We start from the raw sequence: 22,345 nt of genomic DNA, 5'->3' as shown, positions 1-22,345 counted from the left end.
ACATTATGGCAAAGTAAAATATCTAATATGATATTCGAATCTATGGCAAGACCTAAAATCCAAACATTATAATAATCTAGTTGAAAGAAAATAAGCGGTTAGTAAATAAAATTAAGTTTGGTCCATTAAGTTCATATAATAAGTAAAAGCTAAACTGGTTGCTCTTTAACACATAACAATATATATGAAAGTGATTAAAGATGTCAATATTTTTTTTTAATAAACAAACCACTTAAGTTGAAAAGTTTATTGTAATGCACGCTTTCACCCAAAGCATGATTCACACATAAATTTAAATTTGTAAAGAATGAATAATTGAATACTTATTTCTTGTAAGAATTGAGAAGCTTATTAAAAATACTGTAATAAGGGAATTATTTGTTTTCAAGTAAAGCATTATTTGAATAAACAAATATTTATTTTGGGAACTAAGATTGTTCAATCCAGGTTGATTAATGAAACAAAATTGTGATGAAAGTTTGGACATAATGATTATGTAACAAAATAACCCCAATCAACTAACCTATCGTACCCAATAAAAGGACGCTTTGTGAGTCAACGGCGTCTACAATTTTGAACTCTGTTTTCCTGTCTCCTAATTGTTTCATCAGTCAAAACAAGTGTACTTTAGTTATTGCTATTATTATTATTTATTATTATCAATGCGAAGAATTCCCCCTTACAACTACATTTTATAGCATGCATTTATAGAGTACTTTAAATTTAAAAGTTGTTTATAATACACTAATGTGCATCCTCAAGTTTTACAAAACCACACGCATGTAACTATTTCGAATATAACAACAAAAAAAGCTTGTGATAATAACATTACTAAAAACATAATATTTAAAAACAAAAAATTTTAAAATTAATTTAAATGATAAGAATTTTTGACAAATTTTTTTGATAGATTTCACAATTTAATTTGTCGATAATTTTATTCTGTCAATAAATTCGTCAAAAATTTGGCCTACAAATTCCTTGTCCAATTTCATAAAGTTTTTTTATATCAAAGGGAGATAAGTGAGAAGAAAAAAAAAAAGAGCAGGGTGGAGGAGATGGTTCAATGGTGATGCTCTAGTGATATAGTAACGACAGGATAGTGGCTACGTGCCGACGTGAAAACACAATAATAATGTTCGAGTTAGAGGAGGAGATGATGGAGGAAGAGGAAAGAGAAAGACAAATAGGAGGAGAAAGATGAGGAGGAGGATGTCCTAGAGATGACAATGGTGTCGTGAAGGTGCTGAGGAAGAGAGGAGGAAGAAGATGAAGAAATAAAGGAAAAATAAGAAGAAAATGAGAGGGAAGAAGAGAATCAACTACGTATTATATCGACGAATGTTACCAACGACTAAAATATGCTAGTAATTATTTGATGAATATTTACCGACGAGCATTTGTTGATGAATTCTAATCGTTGATAATCATCGACAAATTTTTTCATTTGTCAATAAAATTTACCGACAATTATTTTATCGACAAACTTTTAACACTTACGACTTTTTGTTATTATTTTGACGGATAGTACTAATCGGTAATATATGAGTTTCTTGTACTAAAATAAAATTAATAAATATATATATTTATTGATTGAAGAAAAATTTATTATTGCTTAAAGAAACCAAGGAAACCAAAATTGTGTTTTGTTTGTATGTGTAGAAACATTACTATTTTTACACTACATAATTTTCTATAGTTACAAAGATCTACAGCACCGTTGAGAAACAAAATAGTTTACTTTATAAGTTGTCTATAGTTTGGCCTATATGTTTTAATCATTTTGTATGAAATACTTGTTTTGCAACCAACTCGTCAAATGGTGTCTATTTTAAAATGGCATTGTTTTTATTTTATAATTGGCTAGAAAGTTTTGTTAACTTCTATACAAACAAATGTTAAAAAAAGGGTCTATCTAGCTCATTATCTGTGTGACTATAACATTCCCAGGCTATTCCTGTAAAAAAATTCCAGGCTCTTGATTAAGTAAACAAGTTTGTATGCTTTTACAATTGGCAAAGTTTGCAAAATGATTTACGAACCTCAATCATAATATATTATACCCATTTCCTTTGTTTTCTATATTTGTGAGTATATTGAGAACGAGCCAATCCTATTGTAGACTTTTCTATTTATCCTAACTTTATCAAAAGGAAATTAAACATGTACGTTAGCTATATAAGTTTTTTAACTATAAAAGTAATTACTTTTCTATCGATGTACTTCCTATTTGAAATAAGAAAAATTATATTATGACTCTCATTTTTTGACTTTTATTCTTTATTTTCTGATATGGTTTAGTATGAGGCATTAATTCTTTCACTAAAAAAGATAATGATACATAATTGATGATCCATGCTAAATCCTGACAGGAAGTAAAAGATGAGAATAAAAAATGAGAATCATAATATCATTATCCTTAAAATAATTTACCTTTTTAAGACACAATTTATACATAAGTCACGTTTATGATATTAATAAAATATATAACTTCATTTTCTAATTTTTATTCTAATTAAATAATTACTTTGGTGTTTTTCTAATATTTTTTTCATGTTTTTAATAATAAGGCCCAATTAGTAATTTTATTATTGTATTTATGCCTTTAATTCATTTCTGTGTCCATATTTATTTTTAACTCAGATGAGTCCAATTTTTATTAATGAGAGTGAATATAATTTCTTTCATTAAACTAGTGTTAATATTGTTTGAGAAGTGATTATGTGTGAGTCTAATGAAAAGTTTAATTATTAATTTGATCATTACATTTTTCCTTTGTTTAATTGAGTTTGTATATTATTTAAATAGAAACAGGAAGAATAAACTAAATTGACTCATTCTATATATATATATATATATATATATATATATATATATATATATTATTTTTGGCTGATAAAAAAATTAAATAAATATAATGTGCTCATTTCGTGAAATTAGCTCTATCATTAGGGGGTGATCACCTCTAAGTCAAACTCCTCTTCTCCCTCTCCAACTCTTTAGTGGATGACATTATCCCACCAAAATCACCTTCTTAAGATCCAAATGCGACTCCTTTAAATTTAATATCATAGATTAAAAATTTTCATTTTTGTCTAGTACATTGTCAATGATGGACACATGAATCTAAATGTGACTTTTGGATTCATTCCAAAGATTCATAAAGGACAATACTTACAAAAAAGGGATTACATTGTTTTCATATAAAAAATATAAAGATTCAATTGAGTCAGAAAAAATATTTAAACTAAACTACTTATTAAAATTTTTAGTGTCACTTTCAAAATAACATTAACATCAATTTATTAGAATGAGTCGTATCGACTCTAATTAACAAAAATAAACTAAATTAAATCAAAATCAAATACAGAACCAAACAAATTAAATACTTATAGATAGACCAAATTTAAAAATATAATATAAGCCTAATTACTAATTCAGTCTAATAATAAATCACAATAATTTAATAACATGTTTATACTAGCTTATTTATAATTTTTTCATTGTAAAAACATTAACTTATTTCAACATACTACTAATAATGTTTACTGATATCTATTATTTCTTTTTAAGTGTGACAATGTGAGTGAACCTCATCTATTTAAATTTATAAAGAAAAACATATTGAGATATATTAACTTGCATAAAACAAGTACATTAAGAGACATCATGCTAATAAGCATTACATCATCAATGACTCACGCAATCACTATGTTTAAAATATAAATGTGAACGGAATTGCAAAAGGAAAAAGACATTATGTCCAGCAACATGCAAGTCCAATCACTTCCAACTTTTCTTACCAACATTAAAGGAGAAATTTTAACTAAGCAAAAGTATAGAAATATCTAAAAGTGTCTATGATATATAACTAATTTAGAAAAAAATACTAGTTTATAAATTGGGATTTGACTTGTGTAAGTAACGTGTGAATAGCTTTTGTAAGAAGCTTTCTGTAAAGCTCTAATTGCAGTTTCTCTAACAAACGCGGCAGCTTAAGAAATTCTTTGCATTTCTCTATAAATATTTCATCATAATAATATTTATTACAATAATTACATGTTTTATCGAATGGTTTCTTGGATATCTATTTTGTTCCTGGGGATGAATCTTTTATCCGTATTTATCCACTAAATGATTTTGAAACATTTTCAAAAGAGAAATGATGTTTTTATAAAGTATAAATCATTTGACAACTTGTTCTTAAGAATAATATGATTACTTCAATTAAATTTTTACATTCGTAAATGAAAAGAAATCATAAATCAATAGAGGAATTTTGTTAATTATGGACGAAATACTATTAATGACAATATTTATAGGTAAACTTAAATTTAGTGAAGAGTTTTTCGACGGATTTCACATTTTAATTTATTAAAAATACTTTTGTTTGTATGAAATTCATCTATAACGTTGGATGGAAAGATACGTTAGTAAATTACAATTATTATTACTAACAAATATTTATGTGGATAATTTATCATCATAATTATCAACGATAAAAATTGTCGAAATTATTCATCAGTAAATTACAACTCTTATTAGTGATGCATACATCGTTGATACCTTATCACAATTACCGACAATCTCATTCTGTTTGTAAATCCGTTGACATTTTGGACTCCAAATTTTTCCCTCAAATTGATGGAGTTATATATATATATATATATATATATATATATATATATATATATATATATATATATATATTAATGGGAGATGGGTGAGAAGAAGAAGAGAGGAGGAAGTGGTGGTTCGTGGTGACGCGAGGCTCATTAGTGACGCGTTAGTGGCATTGATGATTGATGGTCACACACATGTGGAGGACACTAGTGTTAGTGGTTGCAGAATTAAAGAAAGAGGTGAAGGAGAAGGAGGTGGAGGAAAAGGAAGAGAAATACAAATAGGATGATGATGAATCCTCAAAAGGTGAAAATTACCTGAAGTAGGTGATGGTGGCACAATAGCCTAACGTAGTCGAGAAGAAAAAAGATGAAGAAATAAAGAAAAAATGAGATGAAGAAATAGACTCAATTACACATTTTATTGACGGATGATATTAATAGATATTTACTAATATACATTTATTGACAGATATGCATTCATCGACAAAGTTTACTGACAATCACTTTATTAGTGAATTTCTATTCATCGATAAACATGATTTACTAATGAATTTATGGTCATCAATATTTGATTAGTAAATACAATTTTTCGATGAATTTTTTCTAGAAAAAATTGTGTCTATTTGTAATATATGATTTTCTTTTATTTTTAGTTAATGATAATATAATGGATGAAAGATTGTGTGTAAAAATATTTTGGTCTTTTCTAAAATATTCGAAAATGTCAAAGTGATAATGTGAAAAGAATCTAGAGGAAAGATAATGTTAAAAAATATTTAATAGAACATATGAGTATACGTTTCAGTTTGTAATTGGTATATCTTAATTTATATTACACCAAAAGATTTTAAAATCAACTATATCTTGAATATAACAAATTAGTGTAAAGTTAAAATAAAATGTTAAACAAAGTCACGAACTACTATAGAACAAGAGAAATTGAGTTTGGTTTTGAATTTTCAATAATATTGAATAAACTAATAAAAATGCATAACAAAGAAGCGAGAATAGGAAGTATTTGTTTAGTCAAAAAAGATAAAATAATAAATAGAAATATGTGAGAAAACAATACAGTTAGTGTCATTATTTTTTTAAAATGATTTTTCCTCTGTTTCTATCCTACAAAACTTCCTATTTTATTTCCATCTTCACTGTTTACACAACCAAACAAAGACTTGCAGCATATTTATAGTGTGGACAGAATCAGACAATGTTCACACATCATAAATAAAAATCATGGATATATTACTTTTTAAAATAATTTAACTACCTTGATAAATATATTAGTATTATTGAGATAGATAAGGTAATTAATATTAAGATAAATTAATGTTAAAACAATTAACACTTCTTTTGAAATTTTACAACACCATTGGATATTTTTAAGGGATTAAATTTGGAGAGGAGAAGGCAAATTTTTGTCTCCGACAAAATGATGTTTTGGTGTATTGAATAGTTTTCCATTTATGTTAATACAATTAATAAAAATAAATATGTTACTTTTTAAAATAAATTTATTAAAATAATCATATTTTTTTTTATTGAAATGAAGAATAATTAATTTGGGAATAAATTATGAATAAAAGTGTGGACACAAATCAATTTGAATTTTTTTGAAAAAGTTAAAACACTAATTATTTTAAAATGGAAAGAGTAAGAAGTGAATGAAAGAGAGTGATACATTGCAAAATTAACCTGATCCTTATTAATTCATTTTTAGTTTATGCTAAGTATAGTTAATAGTCACAAGGGTAAGAATACAAAAAAAAATTAATTAAAAATGAACACGATACTTATTTGGGACTCTTTTTTTTCTTCTTAACGAAGATTATTTAGGACACATAACTCGTAATTTTTAACACGGATAAGATTCAAACTTCATATAGTAAAAAATAAATTTTTCATAACAATTACTATTAGGGTTCGTTTGAATAACTTCAAAATTAAATTGTTTCCTTCATAATTATATGTATAATGTAGTAAAATCAGCTTCAGATTTTGTTTGAAAAAGTCTGGTAATATGTGATTTAAAATAATTAATTTCATTTAAATAAAAAAACTTTTAGACGAGAAATACAATAATAATATATACGAAGTTGACGGGGAAGATGGTCATTTAAAAAATAGTATTGATGAAAAAATTAATTTGTGAAATTTAATTTTATAAATTATAATAACTAAATTATAAATAACCTTTTTTTTATCTCTACATCTTTAAATTTAAGTTTTCTTCAAACATGTGTGATCCTGTGATTACAATTAACTCACTGCGTTAATGCGCTAATTTGGCTATTTTCTGGTTGATAATTCAAAGCATCAAAAAGTCTTTATTGTTTGACATTAAAGGTCATCGTTATTTGAAAAATCAAAGTATCATTTTCCAATAAGTAATGCATGAACTTTACTCCCAACAAGAATCCGAGGTAATAACTAACTAATAATTACTTCAATCATAAAAGAAAAACAAATACACACAATAGCCATGTATAAATAACTATAGGATTTAATCAAAAGGCAAGCGTCCGAGTTTATAACACACCCAACTCAGTTATTTATTTAGATCAGCATATTTAGTTTGAGTTTAGATGATACATTTTAGTTTTCCAGTTCTATCTTTAAGGGATGTTTTTATTTAGAAAATTATTTTAGTATTTACTTTTTTTTCATTACTATTTTTTAATCCTACTACTAAATGAAGTATCACCTGCCTTTATTAATAATATCAGTGTTCATCTTTAATATAATCTCCTGAGTGAATGTTTGAAGAAGTATTTATTATATTATTCTCAGAGTCTAAATATTATGCATCTCGCTGTATAAATTTAATTTCATTCTCGTTATCTTTTAGCATGACAATAAGTGTTCGGTTTAATAAATCGGTCCGCTGGAAAAATACAGAACGGACTGAGAAGTATATTGGTTTGCATAATCCGCAACCCGTGTGGGTTAAAGGTAGGATGGAGCGAACTGTCTACAAAAAAAAAAAAAGAAACTTACATTTTTGTGTTTGTTATTTTTCTTTTGGACTTCTACATGAACATTTCAAATTTTTATATGAGTGAAAAAGATAAGTGTTATGTATTTCTGAATGTGCTGAAATTTGAAGAATTCAGTGTACAGGTCAAAATACAAATATGAATATAATAAAAATGTTGAATTTTTAATTTATCATTAAACTCCCCAAAATATTTGCTTAATTTTTGTAAACTTGTTAAAGTTTTCAAATTCATTAAACACTGAAAGTTTTAACATAAGAAATTAAAAAAAAAATAAAAAGACAGGCCAACCAGCGAGCTCGAGGATCAGAACCTATGCGATCGGACTAGACTTTTCAACCCGCATTTTGGGAATCAAGTGTGGGATGAATCTAAACGGATCGGATCGGTCACATTATCACTCCTGATTACCGTTAAACTTAAATTAATCCAAATTATACTCCAATCCTATTATCCTAGCATCAAATTCAAATATTTATCAATGACTTGAACAAATTCTTCCATATTGGAAAAGAAAACAGTTTCTTTTTTTAAAAAAAATGTATAAATATATAGACAAATTACGTGATTCCTATATATTCTTTAGTTTATATATAGACAAACTTAAAAATAATAGTGTTGTTGTAACGAAGAAATTTTTTTTCCAAAGAAGATCTTGAAAGCAAGATAAAGAAAGAAGGTGGTAGAAAAAGCAATGAAGTTGGTACTGCACTAAAATAACAAATGATGGATAAAGACGATTTTTTTTTTCACTTTAAAAGCATCTATCATAACGAATCCATATATATATATATATATATATATATATATATATATATATATATATATATATATATATATATATATATATGAAAATTTCTTTATCTATATAAATATCACCATTTAATATAGTTAAATAGTAACAGTCTAAATAAATTGAGAAGTTGATAATATTGGATAAACTAAACTGATTAACAGAAAATTTTCCTCAATTATAAAAGAGTATTTAATTGACTAGAAATATAAAATTACATATAGGTCAGGATTTTCAAAAGTAATTTCCCGAGAGATGTAGATGACTAAAGTAAGTTTAACTTTAATGAAATTGTTGACATATTTAAGGAGTTTAATGTTTTATGTAATTTGAGGCAAAAGAATGAGTGGTAAGATCCCAAGGGTATTTAGGCGCCAATCAAGTAATAAAGCGTATAAAAAAATCTGATACCTAATTCCTCACTTCTTCTTCTACTTACTTAGTCTTCTCTCCATCATTCCAAACTCTCATACTCAGTCAACTATTTATGACACCAATTAACTACGCCCAATGAAAGCAACAACTCACCATAAATATCACTTTTTTTTTCAACTAAGACAGTAAATATGTAGTGTTTTGTAACATTTAAAAAAAAAAGAATAATCTGTTTGAAATAAACTAATCCAAACATGTATTAACCAATAAGATATATCCTTAAATTATAAATAAGGTAGTCCAATGAGCCTGGCAATTATATATGCAGAATATAGGAAGTGTCCAGAATGAAGTTAAGTCAATGTAAGAATAAATGCTTTGTAGACATCTAATTGAGCCTGGCGTTGAAATGGAGGAACTTAGAAAAACTTTGCATCCGCATTCAACTCATATCTGTTGCTTTAAACACTTCACCCTCTCTTTCTTCTCATTGTGTTGAAAATTATACAGCATTCACCTTACAAATGCACTACTATTCTGTTTTTATATTATTAAGAGATTCAATCTTACAACAGTTTTTTCACATGGTTGTGGCTCAATTTTTAAGAATATAATTAAAAAAAAAAGGAAGAAGAAAATCGAATCGTACTCGATAAAGAACTACTCTTGGACTATTGGTGTGTATACGCAAATGTTTTCTCATGAACTACATTACTCTTTTTTTTTGGTTTGTTTCTCTATTTTTCATATTTTGTGATTAAGATATACCCTTCTTGTTATGGTCAATTATAATAGTGTCAACTTTTGTTGAAATCTCACATGATATTGTTTTTCGATAATCAAGTTAACTTTTGTCTCACCAATTTTACATAGCATACAAAGAAATAAATGATGAATAAGCTGAATTATTAACTTATTTTTCAAGGTTTATATATATATATATATATATATATATATATATATATATATATATATATATATATATATATATATATATATGGTTATAAATAACTAACACGATCAGTTTTTTCTCTCTGCTGCAAAAGTCCACTTCAACAACAGTGATTTGTCGACCTGTAAACGACATGGCGAATTGAAGAAATGAATTTGCAACTACCCCTATCATCACCTTCGGCTTCTTCATTTGATGCTTTTGACGCAATCATGTGTTTTGTTTTAGGGTTAATTTCACATATAATTCTCAACCAGATGACTTGTCTGGTAATTTTACTTCAATGAAACCCAAAACCTAATAAACTCTGCTTGAGAATAAACACATATAAGCTCCACTTGGGGGGTTGCAGCAAAATTGGTATAAAATTAAAGAAAACATAATCCGCAGCAGACAACAAAGACAAACCAAATTTGGCGCCATAACATTAAATTCCACACGCACATGCCCAATAACGTAAAATTTGATTTTCACTTTCATCCGCCTCAATTAACTCTGAAACGTGTCTCAAAATGAAAATGTATAAAAGCAATAAATAAGTAAATCAAAAACGAAAACGTAATTATAAAAAAAATAAAAAGTATTAACGTTCAAATTTTTCACAAACATAAATATATAATTAATAATATTTTCGACATTATATTTTATATATTAATAAAACATTAAAAATTTTAAAATAATTTCATTCATTCATATATATATATATATATATATATATATATAATATATATATATATATATATATATATATATATATATATATATATATATATATATATACACACACACACACACCCAATATTTATGCTTTAAATATAATTGATTATGTTGTTATTTTTATTAATATGTAAATTTAATTATAATAAAATAAAGAATTAAAATAAAGAATTAACAATGAATATATTTGATATTCATATATATATATATATATATATATATATATATATATATATATATATATATATATATATATATATATATATATATATATATATATATACACACACACACACACACACACACCCAATATTTATGCTTTAAATATAATTGATTATGTTGTTATTTTTATTAATATGTAAATTTAATTATAATAAAATAAAGAATTAAAATAAAGAATTAACAATGAATATATTTGATATTTTTATCATTTTAACTCATTATTTGCTAAAAAAAAAAAATCACAAAATTTAGTTTCTACCCTTACAAATTAAACATGTATAAAAGAGTTCATTATAACACTCTACTCCATGTTAACTTATATTTTCTCTGGTATTATATTTCATTAACTCAACTTAAAATATTTTTATTCAATTTCTTAAAAAGTAGGATAATATGATGTAAATTTAAAATTTTTATAATGTGGTTCAAATGTGAATTAAGAATATTACCTTCCTTTTAAGAATTGTCCACCAAAAATCGAATTTCTTAACTTTGATAACAATTGTTAAGCTTATCACTAAATTAAATACTATAACCATTAGTTAGAAGAATGCAAAGCTTTTTAGTTGAGGGGGTAAAAGGTCAAACGTGATATTGTAATCCAATCTACTTGACATTTATTATGAGATAATTGGTTTACCTGTGACATTAATTACACTTGTAAATTGAAGAATAGAAAAGAAGTTCAGTGGGATTTGAAATTTTCTTCTACGATTATAAATTGAAAGTTCAGAAATATGTGCATTGTAATTGAAAACAAACAAGAGTAGTAAAATTCTTTATATATTTACAATTTTCTTAAAAGAATATAATATTTATTTACCATTAACAAATGTTATGTATGGTGGTATAAATTAAAATTCAAGAGTATTAATTTTAATTCAAAGGTAGAGTTATACAGAAAAATAACAAATAAAACCAGGGGAGGGTTGACACTGAAACTACTGAAGGGTAGGTCCTAGATGGTAATTAAGACTATCATGAAAAAGCTATTGGTTTGAACATTAAGTTTTGCCAGAATTGTAAAGATTAATGTTATTTACACAACATTTTTTATACAAAAAAAAAGAAGAAGAAGTAGAATAAGAACAAAAAGAGGGAAAAAAGATAAGTAATGCTATGAAAACAATGGAAAGAAAATATAAAAATTATTGTAAAAGTTAGTTATATTTTCTTCTTTAATCGGAGTCTGAACCCAAAAATTTGTTGAAATCTTGGAGTGACATGTTCAGACCAAACATTATATATAATTAGAAGTATTGCATATATATAAAAGAGATATAGGAGTTATTATAGACATAAAATTTGTTTTAGAAAAGTTGCTTTTGTAAAAGTTGTTCCACACTGCATGATTCACATTCTATCTTTTACACAGCAAATCTATCTTTTATCCGTTACGGAAAGAAGAATTGTCATTGGCACGTGCGTTGCATGAAGTTGGGCCATCAAATTTGACGTATTCCTTTAACAACAGCTACATTTAGAGTTGGATATATCACTTAGCCCACATCATGTGCACATATTAAATGAATTCAGCATTTCGTTTACAAATTCTTTAGTTACCACGCTATACGAATATATCATAATTCTGACCCATCATTTTCATAGAGTCAAACTTTTACGTTTACGAAATAATTATAAATAAAAAAATACAAAATAATTATTTATAGACCATGCAATTTAATTACGGACGCAAAGGGGAAGGTTCTACACTAACTAACCCATTAACTACGGCCGTATCTATTAGTCCTTCCAATGCTTACTTCTCTTTAGCATTGCAATTCCTCCACATAAGAAATAAACAATAAAAAAGTTCCAAGACTCTTATAGTCCTCTTACATTTAAATAACAATAATTTCAAGTAAAACCCAATTAGGCTATGTTGACGTAATATTTTGTCACTATGTAACACTTTTACGAGTTAATGCATCAATTACGATATCTATTTGGCTGAATTTGAGGAAAAAATTTATATTATTTGTTTGAAAAAAGTTTTTTATAATATTTGACGATTATTTAATAATTTTTATAAGAATAAAATAATTTTAACAAAAATTAATTTTTATATTTTAAAAAAAGGTGAATAATTGTAAAAGATAATGTCAAATGATAGTAAAAAGAAATATAGTATCAAAATATCAATGTTCATATTTATTTTAAGTGATTTGGAAATAATGGTGAAGTAAATTTTTTGATAAAATTTATGAAAATTTACGAAAGATTCGATTGATATGACTAATTAAAATTAAAAATTAATAAATGAAAAAATATAATTATCAAATTGTCTTTAATTTTAAAAATAATATAAAATTTTATTTAGATAAGTTGCATTTATTTTAGAAATTTCATTTTATGATGAATAAAATGTTTAAAAATAATTATTAATTAAAATAAATAAAATATATATTCGATATAAAAAATTAAATATTTTTATTTTTAGTATTAAAGGTCAACAAAAATAAAGATTTGTTATCACAAAATTAATAAAATCAACTCAAATAATTCAAATAATAACACAAATATTTGTTATCGTATAAATAATAAAGTTATCATTTCCTGTCATACAAATAACACAAATAAGCTATTTTCAGAATTTAAACACAAGCAATCTATTTTCAAAATTTGAAGAACATTGGAATAGGTTTCAAGCAAAACGGATCAGGTTCCAAGCAAAATGGATCCGGTTAAAAACAGGAAGCATGCACTTGGAATCAGATCCAAGAATCCCAAAACCGGTTCTATTTAGTTGTTGAACCACACATATCCGGTTCCAAATAAAATATCAGTGCTGGTGGGATGTTATTTCAGTAAAATAAAGTGAGGTTATTTTCAGTAAAATCACTAAAATTAATCTCAAATCACTTAGTGAAATCCGATAACATCCTTAATCTCGCAATTTCGCTTTTTGCATAGTCTTCCATTCAATATAAAAGAACACAAAAAATCTTGCAAACTGGTCCTTGCAATTGTTTTTGAATAGTAATTTGATCCAAAATAACACACCTTAAAGATTGTTATATATTATATTTATATCATTTTTATTATTACAAGAAACTAATTTATGATGTTATTTTAGTTTTTGCAAAAGTAAAACATGTAGATGAAAAATTAAATAAAAATCTAGAGGAGACATTTTAATAATAGCACGGGTTGGGCAGCCATGAAAAACAAAACGTTTTTTCTCAATTATACGGCGTCGTGATTGTACCAAAACTAAAGTTCCAATTGAACTGAAATTAGAGCAATTCTGATTCACGTGATCTTATCCGGTTTTCTCCAGGAGTACAAAATTATTCAAAGGATAGATTAGTTTGTTTTGGTTTAAATTTTTTCTTGCTTAGTCTTTTTTTTTTTCTGGTTTAAAGGGTCGACAAAACATGAAAATATAGACCCAAATAAAAAAAATCATGTTAATCGGTATGGAACATTAATTAAAAATAATTAATAAATATTAAATTTATAATTAAACGTGAGATTACATGAATTATGATATTAATAATCACTAATGTAGTCTTATTTTATTTAAAAAAATAAAAGATGTTCACAAGTGTTACACAATTATAATGTAATTGATAATTTATTTGTTCCATACAAAATAATAAGCAAAAAAATTAAATAATAAAGTAATTTTAAAGTTGTTATATTGTTTTTCTCTCATTTTAAAGTTATTAAAAAAAATATAATTAAAAGTAAAAATAACTTAAATTAACATAGAAAACAACGAAAAAAAATAAAAAAAATAAGCAATATAGTATATTATATTCTATAAAATAATAAAATGTTAAATCTGTAAAATTATTTTATTATTTAATTATCTTTTAGCTTTTTCTGTGTGTATTAAATAAAGTATCAAATACAAATTAAACACTTACGAATATTTTTGTCCTCTAAGTAAAGTAAAATTGTAAAACTTGTTAATAATTATTGAGGTCATGATTCATTTGTTAGAATCAATAACAAAATGTATATTATTTTGATAGGAATTGTTAACCAATGTCCTAAGGATATTGTTTAAGGTATAAATAATGATTATTGATTACTGACTAGCGTCATAAGGACACTCTGTTTAAAGTATAATTAATGATCTTTTATTTCACTACTTTAAATCTGAAATAATTAATTTCGCTAATTAAAATAATAAAGAATGTTGAACAAGTGCTCTAAGGACATTGATTAATATATGATTAATGATCAGTGATTGGTAACCACTGTCCTAAGAACACTACTCAATGTATAACTAATGATCTCTAATTCCACTATTTGAAATTTGGAATAATTAAATCTACTAATTGAAATAATATAAATTCATAAGTGTTATACTTTTGTAATTGATTCTGATAAATGAATTTTGACCCAAATGATTATTAATGTAGTTTTATTTTATTTAAAAGACAAAAATGTCCATAAATATTATAAAGGCTGTAATTGATTATAGTAAATGACTTTTGACATCAATAATCATTGATGTAATTTTACTTGGGTCTTGCTAACCAGTGCTCTAAAGACACTGGTTAAGATAATTAATATACATTGAATCCTATAAAAAATACATAGGTAAGTGTAATATTAAATTAAATCTGACATATTCATTGTTAATGCAATTTTATTTTATTTAAAAGACAAAAATGTTCATGAGTGTTGTACAAGTGTGTTTCATATTTTTATTTAATATACACCAATAAAAGTTAATTATCCTTAATCAGTGTCCTTAAGACATTGATTAGCATTTTCCTTCTAATTATTAGAATCAATTACAAATATAACACTTACGAATTTATATTATTTTAATATAAAATATTAATCAGTGTTCTTAGGAATCAATGATAATTAATTATACGTTAAACAATATCATTAAGATACTTGTTAGCATTCTTATAAAAATAATATAAACTCATTAGTGTTATACAGTTGTAATTAATTTTAATAAATGAATGCTAACCTCAATAGTCATTATTTTCTATTTTAATTTAAGTATTTTGTATGTTTAATTATATTTTAATTTTTAGAAAAAAAAAACATTGAAATGAACAAAAAGTAATATAATAGTATTCAAATTATTTAATTAGTTTGTAATTTCTTTTTGTACGTATTAAATAAATTATCAATTATAATTATATAACTTTATGTATGTTATTCTCTTCTAAATAAATTAAAATTGTTATTAAGGTGAAAGTTAACTATACAATTTTATAAAATATAATATTAATTAATTATTTTTAACTAGTAAATATAAGTGAGGAGAATTCTATTTTAATTACTAAGATTAATTATTTCATATTTCAAACGTAAATATAATATAATGAAAGGAATATCATTTATTGTAATTGTGTCTAATTGATCATTAGCATTCCCCATATAAAAAAAACGTTAAATCTCATCCAAAATTAATGGAAAGTGCCAAAGCCCATTGATGTCCCGGTCTGCATTTCCGGTGAGTGGTTGGAAAAGCTTTCAATGCATTACTCAGACCCCAACTCACCAGCCATTACTGTCATTAACAAGCCCTACGTAAGATAATAAAATTACGATATACAATATTGTAGAACAATATATTCGGTGAGAAATCAGAATTTTAAAAGACGTATGTACCGAGGAAATACGTTAGAAGTGGTTGTTTTGGTCAAACCTCTCGTGGAAAAAAATGGTATAAGTTCAATCTTTGAATCCCAGGCTTTTTCGTGCCCATAAATTGGAGTTGTCTGCTTCTCTTCTCCATCACTTTTTGGTCTACGAGGCAAACCTAGTTTATCAGCAACACACCCTTTTCGTTCCGTCTCTTAGCTTTATCCAAACACCATGTCGGTGGTTGCTGATAACTCCGCAAACAGTGGAAACCACCAAGTGGTTTTAAATGTGAACGGTGAAACCCCCAAAAAGTGTGATCCCTCAGCCAACCAAGACTGTGTTCCTCTCCTGCAGAAGGTGTTTATCCCTCCTAATACTTTCTTTTCCATTCAACTTACCACAAAAATGGATTTCTATATCTAATACAAAGTATCAGTGTCTCAATTTAGTGACGAAAATTACTCTCTTTTTTTCTTACTACTACACCACTTGCATCATGAAAGTTTTAGAGGCAAATTTCTTAAAATTTGCATGTAAATTACTTCCCGACTAAATTTATTTTTCTTCAACTGACCTGATTTTAGAAACCCTGAAGCTTATTGGGATTCCAAACTTTTGGAATAAATATGTTGATATGTACATTTATTTGGTTGTGTGTGTTTAATACAGTTGGTAGCAGAGGTGGTGGGAACGTACTTTTTGATATTTGCAGGGTGTGCTTCGGTTGTGGTGAACCTTGACAAGGACAGAGTGATAACACAACCTGGGATTTCAATTGTTTGGGGACTCACTGTTATGGTTTTGGTTTACTCTGTCGGTCACATCTCTGGCGCTCATTTCAACCCTGCTGTAACCATTGCTCATGCTTCCACCAGAAGGTTTCCACTGAAGCAGGTGACTGTTAGCGAACCAATTACACCCTCTTTTCGCTTTGCTTATTGTGCAGACTATATCAATTTCGAATATTGATCGATTATTTACTTGTAAATGTATGCAGTCAAATGGTGAAATAAGTTGAAGACGATCTAAAAATAACTGTCCGTCAGATTAATTTCCCAGAAAAAAAAAAAAAGATATCATGGCCAAAATTTAAGAAATCTGAAAGAAATAGTACGTTAAGATTCATGAAGCGATTAGTGAACAAAAATAGAAGAAAGAGTTTAAAATATATGCAATAAACTAAGAAAACAAACAACGAATATTCAAGGCTCTGCCTTATTTATTGGAGACGACTTTGGGCAGAACAGTTTCATCGGCATTTATGGTTGTTTAATTAACTAACCACGCTTCATTCCAAAGAAAAACGCATAATGGTCTCAATTAGTCTCTAATTACTGACTTCTCTTCCATTTGATGTGTATTGTAGGTACCAGCTTATGTGATAGCTCAGGTGGTTGGATCCACACTTGCTAGTGGAACTCTGAGACTTATATTCAATGGCAGGAATGACCATTTCGCAGGAACACTCCCCGCTGGTTCTGACTTGCAATCTTTTGTGATCGAATTCATAATCACTTTTTATCTCATGTTTGTCATTTCTGGAGTTGCCACCGATAACAGAGCGGTAATCTATCCTGTTTTTGTTCAAAAAGACATTTTTTTTTTTCTTTTCTTTTTGCTTGTTTGGCAATGGTTGTCTCTTATTTTTGCCGAACATTTTGGATTTAGTAATTAGCGGTTGGAATTCGCATATGTTGCCAAATTTTTTGGCCCTTCCTCGTAAAAATGGTTACTTAAATTGACCGACTTCACAAACATTTGGAATAGGTCGAGTCACATGGTAGAAGTTTACATCGTAACACACATGCAATGCGTATCAAAATCAGCATTTGAATATTCTTCAGCCCACATTTCATAGCTTTTGTCTATTGAAATGAATTTGATCTAAAATGGTGCAGATTGGTGAGTTGGCAGGGCTTGCAGTTGGATCTACGGTACTGCTAAACGTGATGTTTGCCGGGTATACCATTAACTTATCTTCAAACTTAATTAAAGACTTTAACACATTATTAGTTACATTATTGAATAAATTAGAATTAAAAAGATGGAAGTGAGTTTTGAGTGGTGATATTTGTTAACAGGCCAATCACAGGGGCATCGATGAATCCAGCAAGAAGCTTAGGGCCTGCAATTGTGCACAATGAGTACAGAGGAATATGGATATATCTGGTGTCAACAACTCTTGGAGCTGTGGCGGGTGCATGGGCCTACAATTTCATCAGATACACAAACAAGCCAGTGCGTGAAATCACTAAGAGTGCCTCTTTCCTCAAAGGTGCTCAAACCGACTGATTCAACACCAAAATGCAAGCATTTTCCTTCTTTTTTTTTTCTTTTTCTTTTATCTTATGTTAAAGTTCGCCATGGATTAGGGTTAAAATGCGAGGAAGAGTCACTGATTTAGTGCCAGATAATCCTGTATAATATACCTAGAGGATATCAAAAACACAGATTCTCCTTCTCTATGCATGCATCGATATTGGATAAAACTTGCGACATTGTTTTACGATCAAGTTAACTGAGAAGACAACAAATCATGACACACAAGATTAGTGAGAGATAAGGGAAAAATTAATAAATGAATAGAAAAGGAAAATAATTAAGTATTGGAAAAATTTACCATAAACAGATTACGCTTTCATATTGCCATGGAAAAAGGTATAAGCACATATATGAATATACGCGGCCTTAAGTAACTGAAACCACCGTTCAGTTTCTTTTCATGGTATTTATTTGAAGTAATTACTTACTGCAACAGTTTAAGAACTGAAATGAATGAAAATATAATATGCACGAACACTTAATATGCGTTTTGGTCGTCATAGGAGAAGATTTTGGTTGTTTGCTGTGGTTTATTTCAAAGTTAAATAGAATTGGTTTTTATAAAATAGATTTTGAAAACTTAGAAACGAATTTAGTTATGGATTTATATTGAAATTTTTAATTTATAAAAGTATGAAAAATGATCTGTCAAAATAAATCACGAACTTAATGGTGTAATATTTTACAACAAACACATATGTGCCAGATGATGTCCTACTTAATATAAAATAGAATAAAAATCAACTACACAGAAAAAGTATCATTAACTTAAAATAGACATGGTATGCTCTTTCTTTTCTATCTTGCACTATTTTCTGTATAGATAAAATATCGTAACGTCATTAATTCAATAAAAAAAAACAGGCATTATCTGACATTAACAAAGCTTTCGATATTTATGTACATGTTTTACTTTTGTTCCCAGGGAATTCAAGTTATATAATGGTCGTAACTCGTCTTTTTTGTCATATATTTTTATAAAAGAAACTTTTTCTCTATATTTGTGCCTATCTCGTTTCTTTTTCTTGTCTTTTATTAGAGAGTAGCTGCTTAGTTTTATAGTTTTATACAGATCTCTAATCCATCTTACTTCAATATTCCTAAGACCGCAATAGGTGGTTGACGTATATTGAAGTTATTTAGACCTCTACGGGAATGTGATTGGTAACGTGATAGTTTAGCCGTTATCCTAAAAAGAGGATATGGACTATGAATTTATGAATTGGACTTTCATCTATACATATAGGTCGGCTTCATATCGAATCCAATACATCTATGTAATTAGGTCGGGTTTAGATATGGCCAACACATATATTCATGTAGATCGACTTTAGATTGAACTCGTGCATCTATGCACGTAGGTGACTGTGATCATCACCAAGGTGTACAACTTTACATTCTTGTATCTTTATGTGTAGTTGATTAATTTTGAAGAAATAAACTATTGTTAAACGATTTAACACCCATGAAATTAAAATATTAAATTTCAAGCAGGATCTGAATAGAACGTAATATATTCTTGATTATATATATATATATATATATATATATATATATATATATATATATATATATATATATATATATATATATATATATATATATATATATCATTTTCATACTGAAAATTCATTCCACCTCCAAAACTTAACAATTTTAAAGAATGTACGAAATGGAAGCTGAATGATTATTTGGTTGACTCTTTCTTCAAAGGCAGAATTATTATCAATATAATTTGATCATGGAATGATGCTTGAAAGAAGTTTATTAGGCCGGAAACCACGATCATTGTTCGGTCAACGAAAAGAAGATAAACATTACTTACATTACATTCTTAATTATTACAATTTAGTAAATATCACATTAAAAAATAAGTTTGAGTTTAATTTATTTTTATAAAACTAATATGTAAAGTTAGGTTTAATCAATTTTATATATGATCCACATGTAAAATTTCTAATACATCGTATAGATGAATTATACTATCCCATCTATTACAATTAGCTGAATGAATGATTGTTGAAGTTATTTTCAATTTTGTTATAATTAAGAGATATTTGATTAGTGACTTAATATTACAAGATAATAGTTTTTGATTTGGAGATTCATTTTGTTAACTTTACTATATTGACTTAATTTTACCAATAATAAAAATTTATTTCTTAGATATATCAAATAGAAGTATTGGATTTGAATTTTTGTATTATTATATTAAACTTAATCAACCTTAACTTATTCTTCAGTGAGTTAAATTGAGTTAGATCAATTGTGTCAAAATTTTAAAAAGTTTTACTTTTTTAAAATGATAATTTTCAAATATTAATCTAGTTAACAAATGACACAATATTTGCAAATATTAATTCAAAATTTTAAATAATTCGATAAATTAAATTATAAATTTATCTAAATTAATTTAAAACATAGAAGAATAATATAATAAGATAAAATTTAAGCTTAAATTTATCTATTCTAAACTCATTACTCTATTTATATAAAAGTGGATTAATTTTGATTAGGTCGAATTTAATTTAATTATAAAAATAAAATTCAACTCAATTTAATTAGATTTGATTAAGTTAGGATAATTAGACTTATAAAGACCAAAATAATAAGTTGTACAAATATAACTAAACATCTTAAAGAGTATAGAATGAAATGAATTTGAGGTTAAAGGATTTAGTTCTAACTTCTAAGAAACCAAACTCATGTATGCGTAATTGATGTTATGTATTGCATGTTTTCTTTTTGTGTGGATTAGATATATATATGTATGACGGTTGTAACTTGAAGAAGAATGTGAATTATTAAATGGAAACATTGACTAAACATTTTTGACGAGGAGTTGATGATAAAAGAAGAAATTGAACGATAAAGTGTTTATCTACAATTATTGGCAGCGCCTCGCCAAGAATGGATAAGATTAGACATGGCTGAATTCTAGACATAGCCTGCGTCAAATATTATCAGAATCACATGAATGCTACCAATACATGAGATAATGCACTGTTTCATTTTATTTTTCAGAACCCGTGACAGTCAAATTTTAAAAATATGCCTCTTTTTTTGTTACCAGAAAAGGAAAAAAGAGCCGGGGAAAAGAAATGAAAAATTTGTCTTTAAAACTGCATTATTCTCCAGGCTAAATTAAAAACCAGACATATATCCAAATTATTTTATAAGTATTCATATTTGAACATTGATAATATTTTCATCATTATGTCTTAACTAATTTAAAAACTAACTGGTAAACGGTGATTATTTTACTGTAATAAGAAAATGCTTGTCTTCTTCTATTATACTTACTGGTGTAGTCAAATTAATATTTATTACTTGTAACATTTTCACAGTAATATATTTAACATTTTAAAAGACCGAGGATGTTTACGTAAAAGAAACCAAGTTAATGTACCTTTAAATTAAGACTTATAATTTTTAATATAATAAAATTTATTTTATATTGTTTTATTATTTTGTTAAAATAGTACTTATAAACGATGAATATAAAGCACACACACATATTGCAAGTATTTAACAGGTAATGATTAATTCTCAACTTATTATTGAATTTAAAATATATGTACTTTATGAGTATTCTTTTATGTTTTAAATAAGTGGGTATACTAATTTATATGTAATAATTAAATTCAAGACATATTTAAGTTCTTAATTATTTAATTATGTATATATTTAAGGTATGAGCGGAAGGAATGAGGATTAGTTTTACTTCTTTTGCGGAGAGTAATAGTTCTATTTAAGATAAGATGGGTGATAATAGAAA

General features: G+C 26.4%; 1 protein-coding gene across 1 annotated transcript; it reads left to right on the top strand.

The window, feature by feature from the left end:
- The first annotated feature begins 16,156 nt into the window (after positions 1-16,156).
- LOC114187000 (nodulin-26-like) lies at positions 16,157-18,734 on the top strand. The gene is made up of 5 exons (XM_028075100.1): positions 16,157-16,602; positions 16,915-17,139; positions 17,612-17,809; positions 18,144-18,205; positions 18,327-18,734. Exons 1-5 carry the CDS (start codon positions 16,477-16,479, stop codon positions 18,535-18,537), a joined length of 822 nt encoding a protein of 273 aa, XP_027930901.1. The 5' UTR covers positions 16,157-16,476; the 3' UTR covers positions 18,538-18,734.
- Positions 18,735-22,345: the final 3,611 nt, after the last annotated feature.

Source organism: Vigna unguiculata, chromosome 6 (genome assembly GCF_004118075.2).
Source record: "Vigna unguiculata cultivar IT97K-499-35 chromosome 6, ASM411807v1, whole genome shotgun sequence".
NCBI lineage: Eukaryota > Viridiplantae > Streptophyta > Magnoliopsida > Fabales > Fabaceae > Vigna > Vigna unguiculata.
Note: the sequence above shows the minus strand (reverse complement) of the source record. Positions and strands in the feature narration are given on the sequence as shown.

Coding starts and splice junctions, on each gene's coding strand:
- LOC114187000 (XM_028075100.1), top strand. CDS start 16,477: ATGTCGGTGGTTGCTGATAACTCCGCAAACAGTGGAAACCACCAAGTG. Junction 17,810..18,143: donor TTGCCACCGATAACAGAGCG/GTAATCTATCCT, acceptor AAAATGGTGCAG/ATTGGTGAGTTGGCAGGGCT. Junction 18,206..18,326: donor CTAAACGTGATGTTTGCCGG/GTATACCATTAA, acceptor ATTTGTTAACAG/GCCAATCACAGGGGCATCGA.